The sequence below is a fragment of the Polistes fuscatus genome, unplaced genomic scaffold, assembly GCF_010416935.1.
Source record: "Polistes fuscatus isolate 324 unplaced genomic scaffold, CU_Pfus_HIC Scaffold3, whole genome shotgun sequence".
NCBI lineage: Eukaryota > Metazoa > Arthropoda > Insecta > Hymenoptera > Vespidae > Polistes > Polistes fuscatus.
The window spans coordinates 11,031,991-11,048,797 of NW_025113107.1; the positions used below are offsets into that span (position 1 = coordinate 11,031,991).

Here is a 16,807-nt window from a genome sequence, read left to right on the forward strand (position 1 = left end):
CATGCAAACCGAGCTACATCTTTGCGGAAGAGCTTGTCAGCAGTTTTCCTGGACTTGTGCCAAGACGTCTTCTTGTCCTTTCTGAAGACGTCCCATCGAATAGACATCTTGTACGATGGCTACGTACTTACTTACCTGTACTCAAACTAAAACAATTGTAATTAACATTTGGAAAGATACAACGAGCCATTAAGATTCGTTTAAAATTCATGGAAAAACCATTTGAGATAATTAATTTCTATCCTTTAATAATTCACAATATATAATCAGGTATGCGTTATTTACTCGTAAAAATTAAGCGGCGAAGAATTATCTGTAATAATTCGCAAATTGTCGCTTTTAAAAATGACAAATGAAAAAAAAATCCCTTAGGTAAAGCCTCTTCCCCCTTCCCTTCCCGCCGCCAATGCTCGATATTACGATGCTTCGAAGATAAACCTGGAGGGCTGAAAGTCGCTAGAATTAGGAACGATAGAAACTCATTAAAAGTTCTTCTTTGTTCCGATTTAGCGCGACGAATGAATGAATGAATGAAGAAAAGAGGAGAAGAGAAATATGCTCGGCCATTAGCTCTTAGCCGACTCAACCGTTTTCATTCAATTTCACTCGTCAGTCGGAAAACAACAGCCGTTTGCCATCAGCATCAACCCACTACCTTCTACCAACCACCCAACCCACCCTTCCACCCGTTCTTCGAGCAAAGAATATAAAGATTCTCCTGAAATGAAAAAGAAAACGAGAACGGTCGGTTTATTATTGTAACAATTAATCGTATTTCCAATCGTTATCTCTCTTTCACGTTCACGAGTAAAGTTTAATCGCGATAATAAATGTTATTCCGAAACAAACCAAAGAAAAAAAGGTCGTTAACGAGTAAAACTCGATAATACGAACTCTAACTGATAATTAATCATCCAATCGAAGATCGTCCCAATCGTCGAAAGATTACATTCCATATATTCTCATATTTATTCCATATTCTTTTCTCATTTTGTCACATTTACTTGGACAAAAAAAAGTCAAAGATATTTCTATTAGATTGAAGAAAAAAAAAAAAAGAAAAAATGATAACAAGAGTAAAGCGTGCGTAAAACCAAAAAAGTATTATATTATATCTTTCAGCAAAGTTTTTGGTAGTATTACTACTACTACTACTACTACTACTACTAACTCGATAGCAGTGAAAAGTATATACGCTTACGTAAGAATGGAACGCTTGATAAATGTGAGTTTATTTCAATCCTCTTTACGTAGGAGGTGGTCAGGGTCGACGTTCACTAACCCAGATAAAACGACTTTGGTTCTCGGTATGGTATCTTCGGTTCTCCAGGGGTGTCGGAAGGAGGCGACGACTTAGGCGTGCGCGTACTATCTTTCTTTCTTCTCTCTCTCTCTCTCTCTCTTACTTTTTTATTCTATATCTTGTCTCTTTGTCTCACTCAAACACTCGTATAAACCCTCTTCATCGTCGCCTCGGTTTCTACGCCCCTCTCGTTTCTCTCTCCGTCTCTGTCTTTCCCACCCCTCTCCATCTCACTCTTGCCTGGCTTCGTGGTTACGGCTCGTACCCTCGAGTTGTTCGCTGAACAACCCTTAACGTTTCACTTAATTTCGTCGCCTCTACTGTATTTTCCAACGCAAATTATATTCTACTTCTCCTAAGTTGATTTGAAACAAATCTCTAAACGAACTATAATGAAAATTAATGTCCTATCAATTGTATTACATTTTATACTTTATTTTACATTCTTCATTTCTTTTCTCTCTCTCTCTCTCTCTCTCTCTCTCTCTTTCTCTCTTTCGCGCATAACTTTTTGAGAGAATGTTTTTGAGGTCATTTATACAAACAAAAAAATAATGATAGCTAGTGTGAGGAATAAAAAAAAAAAAAGAGAGAGAGAGAGAGAGAGAGAAAATTTGATAAAACATTTAACGAAGTACTCGATTTGGTGCGATGGTCAGGGTCGTTCGAGTCGACCAACTCGCAGAGATCTTGACTTTGGTCCTTCTTTAAAAGACGAGGAAGAGAAAGAGAGAAAGATGAAGAGGTAGATAGAGACACATACATAGATAGATAGATAGATAGATATATATGTAGATACATAGATAGATAGATAGATAGATAGGTAGAGAGAGAAAGAGAGATAGGAATGATACGGAGAGGGCGCGCAAGTTGCGTGTGGCTTGCTTCCCACCCTCGGGCATCTATCCACTCTCGTTCCTTTTGGGTTTCAACCCCTCTATTCGTCGTCCATCTCTCTCTTACTCGTTAGCTATCGGCCTTAGGCGTCGTCGTCGTCGTCGTCGTCGTCGCCGTCGCCGTCGTCGTCGTCATCGTCGTCGTTCTCTTTCCCTCTCCCTCTCTCTCTCTCACTCTCTCTAAGTCGAGCTCAACAGTCATCCCCCGTGGACGAACCCCGTTGTAAGCTAGGCAGCCACCCTCCACCGTTCGGTCCGCGCACTCGTCCGGGGGTGGCGGCAAGTCCTGCCGGAGCCAGTGCCCGCGCGTCTTTCGCGATCAACGGACCGCGCGTACCAAAAACTCCAAGGTTCTCTTACTCGCGTGTCACAACCTTCGATAGATAGATATAGTGCGTGTGCCATCCTCACGATATCCTTTCGAAACCTTTAAATAATTTAATCCCCTTTCTTTTCTTATCTTATCCAATATCCAAACTCAATTGTCTACTTTAAACCCTCTTTTACATTTACATTTACATTTACATTTACATTTTGATTTGAATTTGGATTTGGATTTGTGGATTTATTTTATATTAGTGACGACAACAACAAACAGAAATTTAGAATTTTTTCATTTCGTTTGCTTTTTTTGTTCTTTTTATTATTATTATTATTATTATTATTATTGTTATTATTATTATTATTATTACTATTAATCATGTATCCACCAATTAGGACGTTTCTTCCTTACACCCGAATTTGAATAAAAAATAATCGTTAATTACTTTTGAACTTGATCGAAACATTAAGTGAAAACGAAAAATCTCTTTTCATATTAATTTGTATGTGCGTGTTCGATCAAATATAACTAAAGTCCACAAGTATATGGTGTTACAAATGAGATAATGCGTGCATGAATATATGCTATACGAGCAAGTGATTCGGATTACGATAACAATGTTTTCTATGCGAGATTTCTGGGAAATATACGAACGAGGAAACGTTATTCTCCAGTGAAAATTGGTGAAACTCTTAGTGGAGAGATTATTTTAATATAATTTCATTTGAAATCGTCAGGATTTAACAGCGTCGAAAGATTATATAGCAATTTTCACGGGTTTTTTTTTTTTTTAAATACTCTTTCATTTTTCCTTTTTTTATTTCTTTTTTTCTTTTTACATATATGTTCTCTTCACTCTCACATTTAATCATCAAATAATAATTATTATACGGAAAAATTTACAGTGAAATTAAGTTTTCTTTTTACCCAACTTTGAATCTTTCGTTCGTCGAAGTGTTTTCTCTATATATAATGCGGACCACACGATCGATCATCTTCGAATGCGCTATGTGAATGACGACTAGGCCTAGTGATTTGGAAAAAACATTTGTGTCAATTTTTCAAATGCCCGATAATTATGTTACGAAGGACAAGTTGTTGAAAGAGTTTTTAAAATTAAACGACTTCGTACGAAAGAGTGAGTGTTTAATAAGATTGATCGAACGAACTAACGAACTACTCGTTCTACGTTGTTTATAATTTTTGTGATTTATGATATTTCCAATTTAAATAGACATTTGTTAAAAAGAAAAAACACTTCTGGACAATGTATAAAGTGACCATGATCAAAGAGTTTCTCTAGACTGACGAAAATGAGACGTTCGCTGAAAGAAATCGCACAAGGTAGATCGATAAATGTCACTTCGTTTAAAAATAACATACACGATTTAAGGATATTTTTTGGCACGATCGATTAAAAAGATTGTAACAGCTAATTACTATTGCAAAGAATCAAAATGTCTTTAGATTTTACATTTTGAGTTACGCATAATTCAATCAATCAGCCTATAATTGAATGGCAATTAATGAACACGGAACCGCGGTCTCTCACTCTCTCCACATACATAGATACACAATATGTGTGTTGTGTATATACATAGACAATGCATGTACATACACCACAATCACTTTCGTTACTCTATGCTCATTTATCATATTGGTATTATGCTAACTCCATTCATTTGCTACTTTCTAATCTCTTCGCATTATCTGTTTTATTATTTATTCATCCCATTATTTAGGATTCCCAATAGACATTTTTCTATTAAATTCATTAAATGACGTTTTATATAACCTATCCTATTGTTATATTTCATTATATTTGCAGTTATATATATATATATATATATATATATATACATATATGTAATAAAAAAAAACCATGCACGTCTCGAGTCATTCTGGAATGATTACGAGAAACTGGAATCGAGATAAAAATTGTTCCATTTCCATTGTTCATTTCTCATTTTGTCTTCCTCGATCTCACCGAGATTCGAGATGAGACGACAATCGTTGGGTAAGGTCTGGGGAAAAAAAAAAGGAAAAGGTACAACGTTTTCTTATCATTAGTTATTCGATGACGAGTCACGTTCTGCGCTATGATGAGAATCGCAATTGCAAACATTTTTCATGCGGAATATATATCCAACATTTTAAACGTTTACCACCATATCGTAACAATTAAATGAACATGAATTTACGTTGTTCGAAATATAGCGAGTATTCAATTTTAAACGTTTTTGCAATACATGATTTTATTGTAACGAAAATATATTTTTTTATTTCTTCCTTTAATGTCGCACAGATTTTAATTATTGCTACGTGCACCACTTTTTAATTTAGAAACACGACGCGGGGAAACTGATTTTATGTTAACAAACAACAAAATAGGCTGTTAATTACGTAGAATTACAATAAAACCGAATGTTAAATATTTCATGAAAGAGAAGTTGAAAATTTTTTTTCTAAAGAATCCTGTTTCTAATTACGCTAAAACATTTCTTTATTTTTTCTCTCTCTCTGTCTCTCTCTCTCTTTGTCTCTCCTCGTGCATTATATCCACTCCATTATATGCCAGTGCGATGAATACTGTACTGTAACATTCGACCGTAGGCACCACCTATTCATCGTAAATTCGATTCTGTTCATTTGCAAAACAAAACAACAGGAACTATATTTAAAATACTTCGCTAGTATTTGCAAGTAAGCTGCCAATGCTGCATTTAATGAATTACGAGAGATCGCATTAAATTAAAAATTATTCCTCCTTTTTATTTTCGTTAAATGTATTTTGTTTAAAAAATAAAAAAAGAAAGGAAAAAGGAAAAAGGAAGTAAAAAAAGAAAAAAATTTTCATTCTCCGTTTACCAACAAATAAAAAATATACTTCGAAAAGAAAAAAAGCGATAAATTTTCTTTGGTAACTTCGGCATGGTATTTTTGTAGAAAATTATTGGAAAAGGAAACAAATGTAAAAGTAAAAAAAACATTAAAGGTAGTATACGGTTTTTTTTTTCTTTATTTTTCTCTCTCTCACACACATACACGCTCTCTGTCTCGGCGAGTTTTGTTTTTTCTCCTTAAAAGCAAAAAACCCTTTCCAAAAATATTAAGTCATGGTGTGGAGTATGATCGTTAAAAAGAAGTTGAGGGCGATATTTTACTATTTCACAAAAGACAAAGGGAAAGAAAGATTTTAATAAAGAAAACATTTTGCTAGCTGTTAAATAACTACGTTGAACAGTTATAATACGAGTGTATAAAAAAGTGACAAAAATAAGAAGAAAGAAAAATAAGAAAAGAAAAAAATGAAAACTTGAAAAAAAGAAACGCGATAAATAACATACGGTTTTACACTTTCCGGGATAAGGGTGAACATTTTTCTAACTTTCAAATTACATTCCTCTCTTTTCTTACACGTTAGATAAACGAGCGAAACAACATGAACTTTTCCCTTACTTTGTCGAGCATACCCTTCGTGCTTTACACATTTCCCTTTTGCGTGTTAGACGATTTATTCTCAGCCAACCAAAAATATATCATTTTGTGAAATACGTAAATACATATTTGTATAGATACGTACGTATACCAGGCATACACATACACTTGCAAACATACCGTACACGCATATATGTATATACGATCAATTACACTTAATAAAGGGTTAGTTATTAAAATATGTCAGATAATCTATAATTATTGCATACAATTTTTCTACATATCACTTTATTTCTAAGAAACAAAACAAAAAAAAAAGGAAAATAGGAAAACTCTTTCCCAAAAGTGTTAATCATTTGACCATGAAGTAAACACGTTAAGAAAATATATCTGTAGATTCATAATAAGAGATATATTAGACAATTTCATTTTGTCAAAGACAAAAAGCTTAAATCGTTATTTCACTAACAATCAGAATCGGCCTACTTTCATTTACGATCTAAGACGTTGGCAGTCGTAGTCCGTTAATTCCACTTGTGATCGTAAAGCCTGCAAAGGGACAACGCTGTTCACTTTTTATCGTCGGTAAAGTAAAGTGAAGTTGTTGCTTTCTCTTTCACTCTCTCTCTCTCTCTCCCTCTCTCTGAAATTCCTCTTGTGTCCCCCGAGACGAAAAGCACCCCTCGTTCTCGAAAGGTACGGACTCGGAGCTTTAAAAGCCTCACCTCGGCCCCGTTTCTATTCCCGCGCACGATAAGCTTCGTTAGCAGCTGTTCCGCCTCGAGAGACTCGTGAGTTCTCTTTGAATATCTTACATCCGGAATTGCTACCGTTTCCTATCCAGTTCCAACTACTATCTCAGTTTTACTAATATCTTCCTTATATATATATATATATATATTTCTTACCGTAAGATTGTTTTTTGTCTCCTACCCTGAGATTGTTCTTTCTGTTTGTTTGTTTGTTTGTTTGTTTGTCCTGTCTAGTTCAAACGACGATAATAATTAAAGATAATATATATATATATAACAATCGATACTATCTACAATCATTTCAAAAATTTCTTCAAGTATTAAGTGAACAAGTTCAAATCCAACGAACTTGTCAACTTGGATCACACGGTCAGTATTCGATCGAAAGGGTTTTGAGCGCGTGCGCGGTCATGCGTTTAAGGCCACGACGCGTGGAGGAAGGGCAAACAAACCTAGCTTGGCGAGAGGCAAACTTGCCTCTTGCTAAATTGGGTTAACACGAATCCCTTTACAATTTACGCTCTACGGGTTAACTCTAACAGTAGAGCCGTATGTCGTCGACACTAGATTCTGCTGCTACTGCTCGATGCTCGATGCTTTAAGGATGCATCACGGCTTTTTGATTCCGATATCTATTTCCAGATCGCAACTCAATTTTTGTTTTTTTTTTTTCCCAAGAAAAGAGAGAGAGAGAATAAAAATAATTTAAAATCGTATCGCTATTTGTATAGCATGTATGAAAATTTATTTACATTTGCCATTTATGTAAATGTTACGAAAGATACGAATGAAAATAAAAATGATGTTCGACGTATTAATTCTTTTAAATACCGATCGAAAAAAATTCTACCCTAAAGGAAAAAAATACCGATCCAAGTTAATGGATTAAAAATAGGATTCAAGCAAATAGGTATTTTTTTTAGAAAATAGATATTTAATAAGTAAATAAAAAAGAAACGTATCAGGAAACCAATAGAAAATGTATTTAAATATTTGTTAAAAATCGTAGTAAAAAAATCATAAAAAAAAAAAATGAACGTCGTCGATATATCACATTGTCCGATACTATTAAAAGGGTTTAATATTATTACTATTATTATTTTTTTTTTTTTTTTTTTTCTTATTTATCCTTTTATCGATATTTTCTACTTTCAAAATGATAGTACATACTTACTTTGCTTTCACGTTTCTTTTATATCATCGATATCTAAGACACGAGAGATACTGATTCTCTGACTAGACGAAGAAGATATCAAGTTAAGGAGAGGGAGTGTTCTTATCTTATAGTCGGGATCGTCTCGAAGGTCGAAAACGCTTTTCGAATGATACTCCTTTATAAATAACAAAGCGATCCTTTGACATTCCTCTTAGATAAAGGTAGTAGTACAGAAAGCACACTGAATTTTCTCTTTTTGCTTTAACGGAAAACGCGCCTTTGGGAATGAGTTTGATAGTTTGCGTGATTTCACCTTAGAGATATCATAGTATATATACTTGCTCCTATCAGGTGGATAACAATGAACTTCTTTTACATATAAAACACGCTTAATACTCGTACTATCGTACATATTGTGTAACCGATCGAAATCCATTAGAATATTTGGAAAAATATATTTTTAAAATATATTTCGATAAATAAATATTGAATTTATACGCGTATATATATAATAGTAATATATTTTTATTTAATTTTCATTTTATTTATATATATATATATCGTATATATCTACCCAAAGGAAGAGATCGATAAGTTCAATTGCACTTTGTGTGCTGCTGTACGTTTCCCCGTCTACAAAAAGTAGGTCTCTCGATTAGATACTCTACCATCATACCGTCTCTGTAACGAGATTACGTACTTTGCTCGTCTGTCCCCTACTCTTTCGAAACTTTAACTTAAATACGACCATGCAACGTATATTTATCTTTATCGAAACTAATTCATTAAAAGATTCCCTTCATTAATTTTATATTTTCACGATGATCAAACAATAAAATTGTCATTTAGAAAATGTCTATATGTTTGCCAGGATTTATCAATAAATTGCTCTTATTTTAATTGATCGATATTTAAAATTAAACAAAGAAAAATACAAATTTATTCCAATCGTGTTTCTTTAATAAGAATGTAACTACGGCACGTTTTCGATTAAATTACGAGACGCGTATCCTACGAAAAATACAAGCAAACTGTCGACGAATTGAATTCGTTCTCTTTAGTAAAAAGAATCGATCACTCGGTGTAATTTCGTAAACTAATACGTACGTCACTTGTACGTAATTTATTTTTAAAACTAACGAAAACGGAAAATTGCAACTAATAATGTATATATGTATGTACGTCGTAAATAATATATCGAGCAAAATTAATCCATTCGACTTTTATACTAAAATTGACGAAAAATAACAATGAATAATTAAAGTTAAACAATTAATTTCTTATTTGACAGAACGTTATCGATATTTCAAAAAATCTATATCGGATATTATTAAAAACTTAGTATTCGTATCCATAGCAAACAGATTAGATGCAGTTATTCGTCAAAAAGAGAATCCTACGAAATAATAACAATTACATTTATATTAATTACGAATACTTATGTCCCGGTGAAATTTTACCATTCGATGAATACTCAAATCTCATATAAGTTACAAAATAATATAATTAACTTTAGTTCATTTATATTACTTATTACTAATGTTAGTACGTGACCTGCAAATATATATCTATTAAAATTAATAATGTAGAAAATACAGATCTTTTTCTTTTCACATAATTACTGTACGAATACTTTTGTCCCTCACTGCATATAATTTATCAAATTGATAAAACTTTTCGATCGACGACACATATACGAAGAACATTTTATTTCGAATATTTAGAAAAAAAAAAAAAAAAGAAAGAAAAATCGATCGAAGTGTTCGATGAAGATAGAAAATAATTTCTACTTTTGATTGCAGGCTTGGTGCAAGATGGAAGATCGCGTGGCCCGGAAGAACGTAAGCGTACTTCGATGGATCTTCGTTAGCGGCGTGTAATTTGATGTGAAAGTGTTAACATAAACCGTGTTGTATCGCGTGCATACGTTCGTACGCTCTGTCGAGTTACTTTGTTCACTCTCATATTATACGAACGTGTGTCGAACAAGAACGATGCTGTAACCGTGCAGCTGCGAATGCGAGCTTACGTTCGGACATGATGGCACTGTTGTTCGCCGTAATCGTCATCCTAGTCACCACTGCCATGTCGCTGCCACCTGTCATCAGAATTGGTAAGTTTAATCTTTAATTAACGTAACACCTAACGACACGATCAATATAAAAAAAAACTAGTCAACGAGTTTTCAGATTACGCTCGTTTAAAAAGTTTTCAAACTGTTTCGAAAAATATACAAATTTTGATCAAGAGAACCTAATTGTTTCTATGTTAGATTCAAATGTTTTCAATCAACTCATATATATGTATTAATTTACGATGATTTGTTTTAATAATTCTTCTTAAATCGTTATTTTACAATAATTCGCGTATCTTCAACATTTTCTTTTCATAATGAAACGTTTAAAATTGAAATTGAACTGTACGCGAGATAATTATTTATTGGTCAAAAGCATGGTTTAAATTCTAATAAATTTTTGCTGCTTAATTTATCTATTTCAATTTGCATGAATTTACTTTTTTTCGATGACAAATTTGGGATCGTTAATTCTATAGTATTAAACAATGAAAATAACAGTATAAGTCGTATTTGGTAGAGAGGATTTCACCCTTTACAATGGTATATTATATGAGCATAACTGGATAATAGGTAGCTGGAAAACCACTGTCGAATATAAGATTATAAAAACGGCAATTATTTTTGCACCAACCAGACTACGCTGATAGAAGAACGTTTCATGAATTACGAGCTAGAGATCTTGGTAATTGCTAATGTGTAAATCAAATTTCGTTTTTATTTTATTATAATCTCTACTGATTGTGCTTGACCTAAAGTTAAGTTAGAATTAAATTAATTAGTTGTAATTAAATTCTTGTGAAAAAAAGATATGTTTTCCGTAAACGAAACTCAACCCTGACGTATTTATAAAAGCGTTTATTAAGTTCGATACGTTTCTCGTATCTAATAATGAGTAGCAAATTTCTTGACAACGTATTTCAGGCATATCAAACACTCGTTCCCGCCAATATGTTGCCTGCGGCGCAACGAATTTAATAATCAATATGATTTTTCGTGTCTCCAGTGTGTATTTTAGTAATTTAATTAAATTTTTTATATATTTTCGTTCTTTTAACATATAATTATTATATTAAATAATAACAACATTATTTCCCTCCCTATTATGAATTTCTTCTCGGTTCAAAATTTATGGTAAATGAGTTTGACATGCTTGCAGTGAATAATACCCTTCAAGCTAAATTTATATTATCTTTGAAAACTAAATCTATAAGAAAAACTATTTCTAATAAATTAAACTCTCTGAACAATACTTGCAGACTAAATGAAAACAATACCCTTACCAAACTTTATTTTACAGGTTAAAGCTATAAACTTCGTTACTATCTTCATGAAAGTAAACAATCATAATAAACCTTAGGTCATCTTCTTTTTTACTATGTAATAATAAAATTAAAATTGAATACGTTTCCCAAAATACTGCTCGGTGATCTGTTTATGATGCGAATTGTCTAAGTTTTGAAGTTTAAGGAATAAAGTGGTGCTACCATCAGCGTTATTCATACTATACTACCATGTGGAATTTGTATGGTCGGAATTTACACCCCTTTATGTGTGTACAAGACAGGAAATGTTCTATTTGCTAAATGTTCGCGTTGATATGCTTCAACTATGTATCGACCATTGTTTCAATCGTGCGTGAGCAAATGCAATTGGTCAGTACATAACTCATTGTCAGACAATTTTCATCTTAAACAGATCGTTTAACAGTGTTTGATAGACGTTTTAACTTTACTAATACATACAAAAAATATATTATTAACAACAATTAATTCATATAAAAATAATTTTCTTCTTTTCGCAAGTTTTATTAACTTATAAAATAAGGTATGGTAGAAATACCACAGAGTATGTATGTATTCAAAATGAAAAAGCTAACGAAGACTATACTAGTCAACAAAACAAAAGTTCAAACTATACATAGGTCTTTCTACGCCGATAGGTCGTGTCAAACTGACAACGGTTATTCCCTGATATTAAGCACTGACGCATATACCTTTTGTTTAAACAACAAAGAAAGCCGAACGGGAACTGAACACGTTCTGTTTTGTTACAAAAGTAAAAAAAAAAGAAAAAATATATAAAAGCCGAAACCCACGACACCGACGTGAAACAATTTCGTTGTATTTTGTCAAACAAATTTGTTATTTCGATCAACTCGTGATCAAAGTCAAATTTCCTGTAACATTAATTATTACGATACCTAATACAAAATACGAAAGTGAAAATGTAATAAGAAAACTTTTCCATTATGTACAATGTCGTTATTTTGTCTGAACCAAAAACCGCAAGCAACTAGTTAACTTCTGACAAAGGTCAGATATCAAAATTTCTAATAAACGTTATATTTCATTAAATTATCGGTGATGATTACTCTTGGCGATGACTACTTTGATGCAAATAACTGAACTCGTACAAGTCATACGCTTGAATAAACGTCAAAAGCTTTATCTACTTTAATTTATCACAAGAAATATACTTGAATTCTCACATAATTCAATCCTCATAATCACAAATGATGAATATCGTTGGTCGGATGAAAAAAGTTTTATAGAAAGAATATTTCTTTTCTATTTCTTATTGTCAATGATGTGAATAATTAAATAAAACAAAATCTAATTAACTTCGAAACTGAACGAATTGAATCTAAAGAAAAGCAAAGATATCGCAAACATTGCATTTTTTGAAATAACCTAAAGGCAAAGATAGAAGAAAAGCCGTTTGTAAAAGTTTTAAGGGAGCATTATAATTCTGTCACGTGTGATACCGTCTCGTTCTCCCTTCGGTACCCTTTCCCTCTGTCTTGCGAAAAACGCATTTCCTCATAAAACTTCATGAATATTTTCAAAGTTTCTTCATGGCATTTTTCACTTATTCGTCCTGACGTCTTTCCAATAAATATGCTAAAGAATTCTTTAAAGAAAAAAAAACGTATTAAATTCCTACTTTTTAAAGAATAATCAAAGAATTATTATTCGAAAAAATTTGAAAAGCCACTGACGTTGAATTCTACACACGACAAGCGAAGAAAAAACTGAAAGAAAATGAAAAAAAAATGTGAAATATTTTCTTTCTCCTTTCTTTCTTTCTTTTTTCTTTTCTCTTTCTTTTTCTTTTTCTTTAAACTTTCCAACAAGCCAGAGGATTATTATAATGCCGGCGTCGTAGTGGCAATTTTATCATATATAAGCGGCACGCGAGCTTGACTATCCGCTCGTAAAATCCATGCTTAATAAAGTTCTCGGCGGCATGCCGTGAGCGGAAATGAACCCTCCATCGAGGTAACAGCATTGAGGATTTATAACTACGAGTGGTGGTACGAAGAATTTTAATATGCTTAGAAGAAGCACTAAAAAGATACGGTTACTCATTGTCAACCTCAGCCACGTGGTATCTCGACCGCGTTAATAAGGCGACTTTCTTCTTGCCTCTCTCAACGCAATTGAGATCCGTTGTTCCCTCTAAAGTTATTTCATCTTAATCGATGCAATTATCAAATGCAAGACAATCAAAACTAATTAGAACGATTAATTATTTATAATAAATTCGGTCTTCGTTGTTGGCGTGATATTCGAATATTGAAAAAAAAAAACCCCAAAAAAAGAAAACATGAATAATAAAATTAATTTTATTCTCGTATAAAAAGATATTCAATCGAGATAACCCAGTAATTTAATTGCTTCGGTAAAAATATGTTGATCGTTGATAATTTGGATATTCCGAAAAAAAAGAAAAATGAAACAATAAAGGGAAGAAGAAATATTACATTTTTCTTAATTGCATTCAAATGTGATCCATACGAGAGAATTTTATCGATGTCGATAAAAACAAGAAAAATGAAAAATAAAAAAAAAATCTCATAAATGTAAGAACGCCAAACAATTAATAAAAAAAGACTCTTATCTTTCCCTTTTTCCGACGAGATACCATCAGAATTTCCATTAAAATCGGGAAGGAAAATTATTCCAAGTGACTCCTCTTTCGTGGTTATTACCGATTCCGTATAATATAGAATATTTCAAGTAATATTCTCGCACTGAAAGCTTTCTTTTTCTTTTTCTTCTTTCTCACCTAATTTGTTCTCCCAATCTCTCCTTTTCTCTTTGCTCTTTTCTTTCTAACGCTACTTCGTCATAGTAATTTCATGTTCGATAATCGATGAAGAACAATAACCACGTTCTTCCCAGTCTTCGAATAAAAGTTGATCGAACGACAAAATCGTGGAAAAATTTATGGGGAAGAAGCAAACTCGGCATTTTCTTTTTTATAAAAGGCCGCCTAGGTATCTATCTATCGTATACGAAGGCACCTTTTAATTTATTCTTGAGAAGAACGTATCTATAAGCGATAAATCGAACGTGCCATAAATTATTCGCTTTTTAACCTAGAATCTAGCAATCGAAGTTGATACTTTCAATGCAAATATCGAAGCCTCTTTTTATCGTCCACCGTCCAATCCTGGCAACTGATTGTCAAAGTTCATATCTGATTACACTTATGAAAGAAAAAGAAGAAAAAAAAGAAAGAGAGAGAGAGAGAGAGAGAGAGAGAAGGAATAATTTTCGGTTTGCTTTTGCTCGCACAGACACAAAAATATGCAAGATACATCTAATTGTGTTTATGTAAAAAGAAATATATTGCATCAAACGAAAAAGATTTTCTTCTTAGAAAAATGTTGTCGATAGATCGTGTTAAAAAAAAACAAGTTCGTTTAAAAACAGAATCGAATGTTAATCGCATGTGAACAAAACAAACTTTATACGCGACATTTTTAATTAAACGAATTTTAAATGAGAAACGTTAAACGCGATGATTTCGCGAATTTTGCATTTACAAACGCCAATGAAGAAGAAAAGGTTACTTTCTCGAGTATTAAACAACGTTATCGCGAATAATTTATTAGAACGACGCGATAATACGCTAACCGTAATCTCTAACCAGGGTCGTTAACGCGAACGATCGACTCCCCGTGTAGCGTAGAGACGAAACGAACATACAAGGATTACATTAACGAGATTTTCCTACAAATAATGTAATCTCCGAGGTGCGACAAAGGCAAACGAAGACTACAGATCGAACGACATATTCTCGATACCTGATATCTGGATACTCGATATTAGAAATTTATAATTCTCTCTATTCCCTTGACTTCTCCACAACTACAAAATAATAAAATAATAAAATATTGTACATATATAATATAAATATTTATGTATATATATAAAAATAATAAAATATCAATATTAATTTCCCTTGGGATAATAAAAGGATAATAAAACAAAAATGGAGACGAAAAGGTGAAAATATATAACTACATTTCCATTGAACAATTTTTCAAGCGAAAATATCAAATGATTGCGAACGATTTGATACTAAAAAAAAACATAAAAAAAAAATAAAAGAGAGAAAAAAGAAGTGAAGAAAGAAAATGTCGATTTGAACGATGAAGACTTTACGAGGTAACTATGCAATAAAATCGAATATTCCCATATTCCCGAGATAAGGATTATCGTTAAGAAAGATCCTGTTCACGTTGAGGAACTCGACGAAGAATTCTCATATCGAGAAGAAGGATAATTATCCAAGAGAAATAGAGAGGGGAAAGAGGGGTGGACGGACGACGATTCGAACGATTTCCCTGTTTATTCCATTTCCTGGTGGTAAAGCGACAATTTTCGAATTTTTCATACGCAAATTTTTTTCCCAGTCCCCATCACTCCCCTCGATCCCTATTTCTTTCTTTCTTATTTTGGTTTCGTTCTAAAAATTTAATGAAAAATACGTTTAGACCGGAGAAGTGGGGGGAGGGGAGGAAAGATAGGGTGATCGGAATATACGAAAGAGTGGGATGCAATATTTTTGTTTAACTGTCAAATAAATCCAAGCATGGTGCAATCAATTGCAAACATAGCGTGGATTCGATCCTAGCACAAAATCTAGATCGACGTTTGTCTTCTTTCACGGGAATCGCGTCTACCTTCTATTTTCCTCGGACTCCTCTCTCTATCTCGATTTTTTTTTCCTCCTCTCATTCTTTTTTCTCTCTCTCTCTCTCTCTCTCTCTCTCTTTCTTTCTCTTTCTCTTTCACCGTTTTATGGCGGAAAGATAGGTGCTTGCGGAAGGGAAAACGAACGCGTCCACTCCTAACTCAGCAAACAATCGTTTCATTTGAAATGTTCTCTCGTGGTAACCGCCCTAGAAATTTTGTCACCAACATTTATTACGATAAAAGAAAGAGAAAAAAAAAAGAAAAGGAAAGAAAAAACAAGGGTTTTCTTTTCTGCTTTTTATACGTGGGTTCAAGTAAACTACTGGCCTTTCTAACCCTGTATAATGTGACCATAATATAAATATATAATATATGATAATACCGATACGCGTATGTATTTACTGACTCTTCATAGATCGAATTTGATCCTGTATGTACAATAAATATAAAAAAACAAAAAAACTTCGAAAATTTTGACCCACGTACAAAGAGCGGAAAGCTTTGTTATACTCGTCGTTGAAAAAATAAATACGTTGGGTTCAGTTCATACTAGTCTAGACGTAAGAATGAATCCAAAGCTATCGAAATCTTTTTGATAACCAGATGCGGGTGAACGTAATCCTTTCTTATATCCGACAGGAGAATTTGCACGAAAGGATTTCGTAACTGGTTCGATAAAGTTCAAATCGTAGGTCTTCGATCTCGATTCGTTCGTAAATCTTCTATAATAGAACGTTTTAAAAGAGAATACTTGTTTATTTTATTTCAATACGTTGGTTTTTTTTCTTTTTGTATTTTACGCTTCATCGAACGTGCCAATAAAAGTAGTTATTTTACTTTTATCTACTGACACTTTTTTTTAATATTAAATATTTC

The 16,807-nt window shown here is 32.9% G+C and overlaps 1 protein-coding gene across 14 annotated transcripts in view; it reads left to right on the forward strand.

The window, feature by feature from the left end:
• Nucleotides 1-2,420: 2,420 nt before the first annotated feature.
• LOC122520187 (glutamate receptor ionotropic, kainate 2) overlaps nucleotides 2,421-16,807 on the forward strand; it is a 97,612-nt gene continuing 83,225 nt past the window's right edge. For 3 of the 14 annotated variants that reach the window (XM_043640213.1, XM_043640225.1, XM_043640226.1), the window contains exons 1-4: nucleotides 2,422-2,591; nucleotides 2,917-3,204; nucleotides 3,427-3,865; nucleotides 9,670-9,980. In XM_043640213.1, the coding sequence (XP_043496148.1) occupies nucleotides 9,905-9,980 (76 nt within the window). In that variant the 5' untranslated portion in view covers nucleotides 2,422-2,591; nucleotides 2,917-3,204; nucleotides 3,427-3,865; nucleotides 9,670-9,904. Of the gene's footprint in view, nucleotides 2,592-2,916; nucleotides 3,205-3,426; nucleotides 3,866-9,669; nucleotides 9,981-16,807 lie in introns of all 14 variants that reach the window. The other 11 variants (XM_043640220.1, XM_043640221.1, XM_043640222.1 and 8 more) reach the window with 7 other exon arrangements.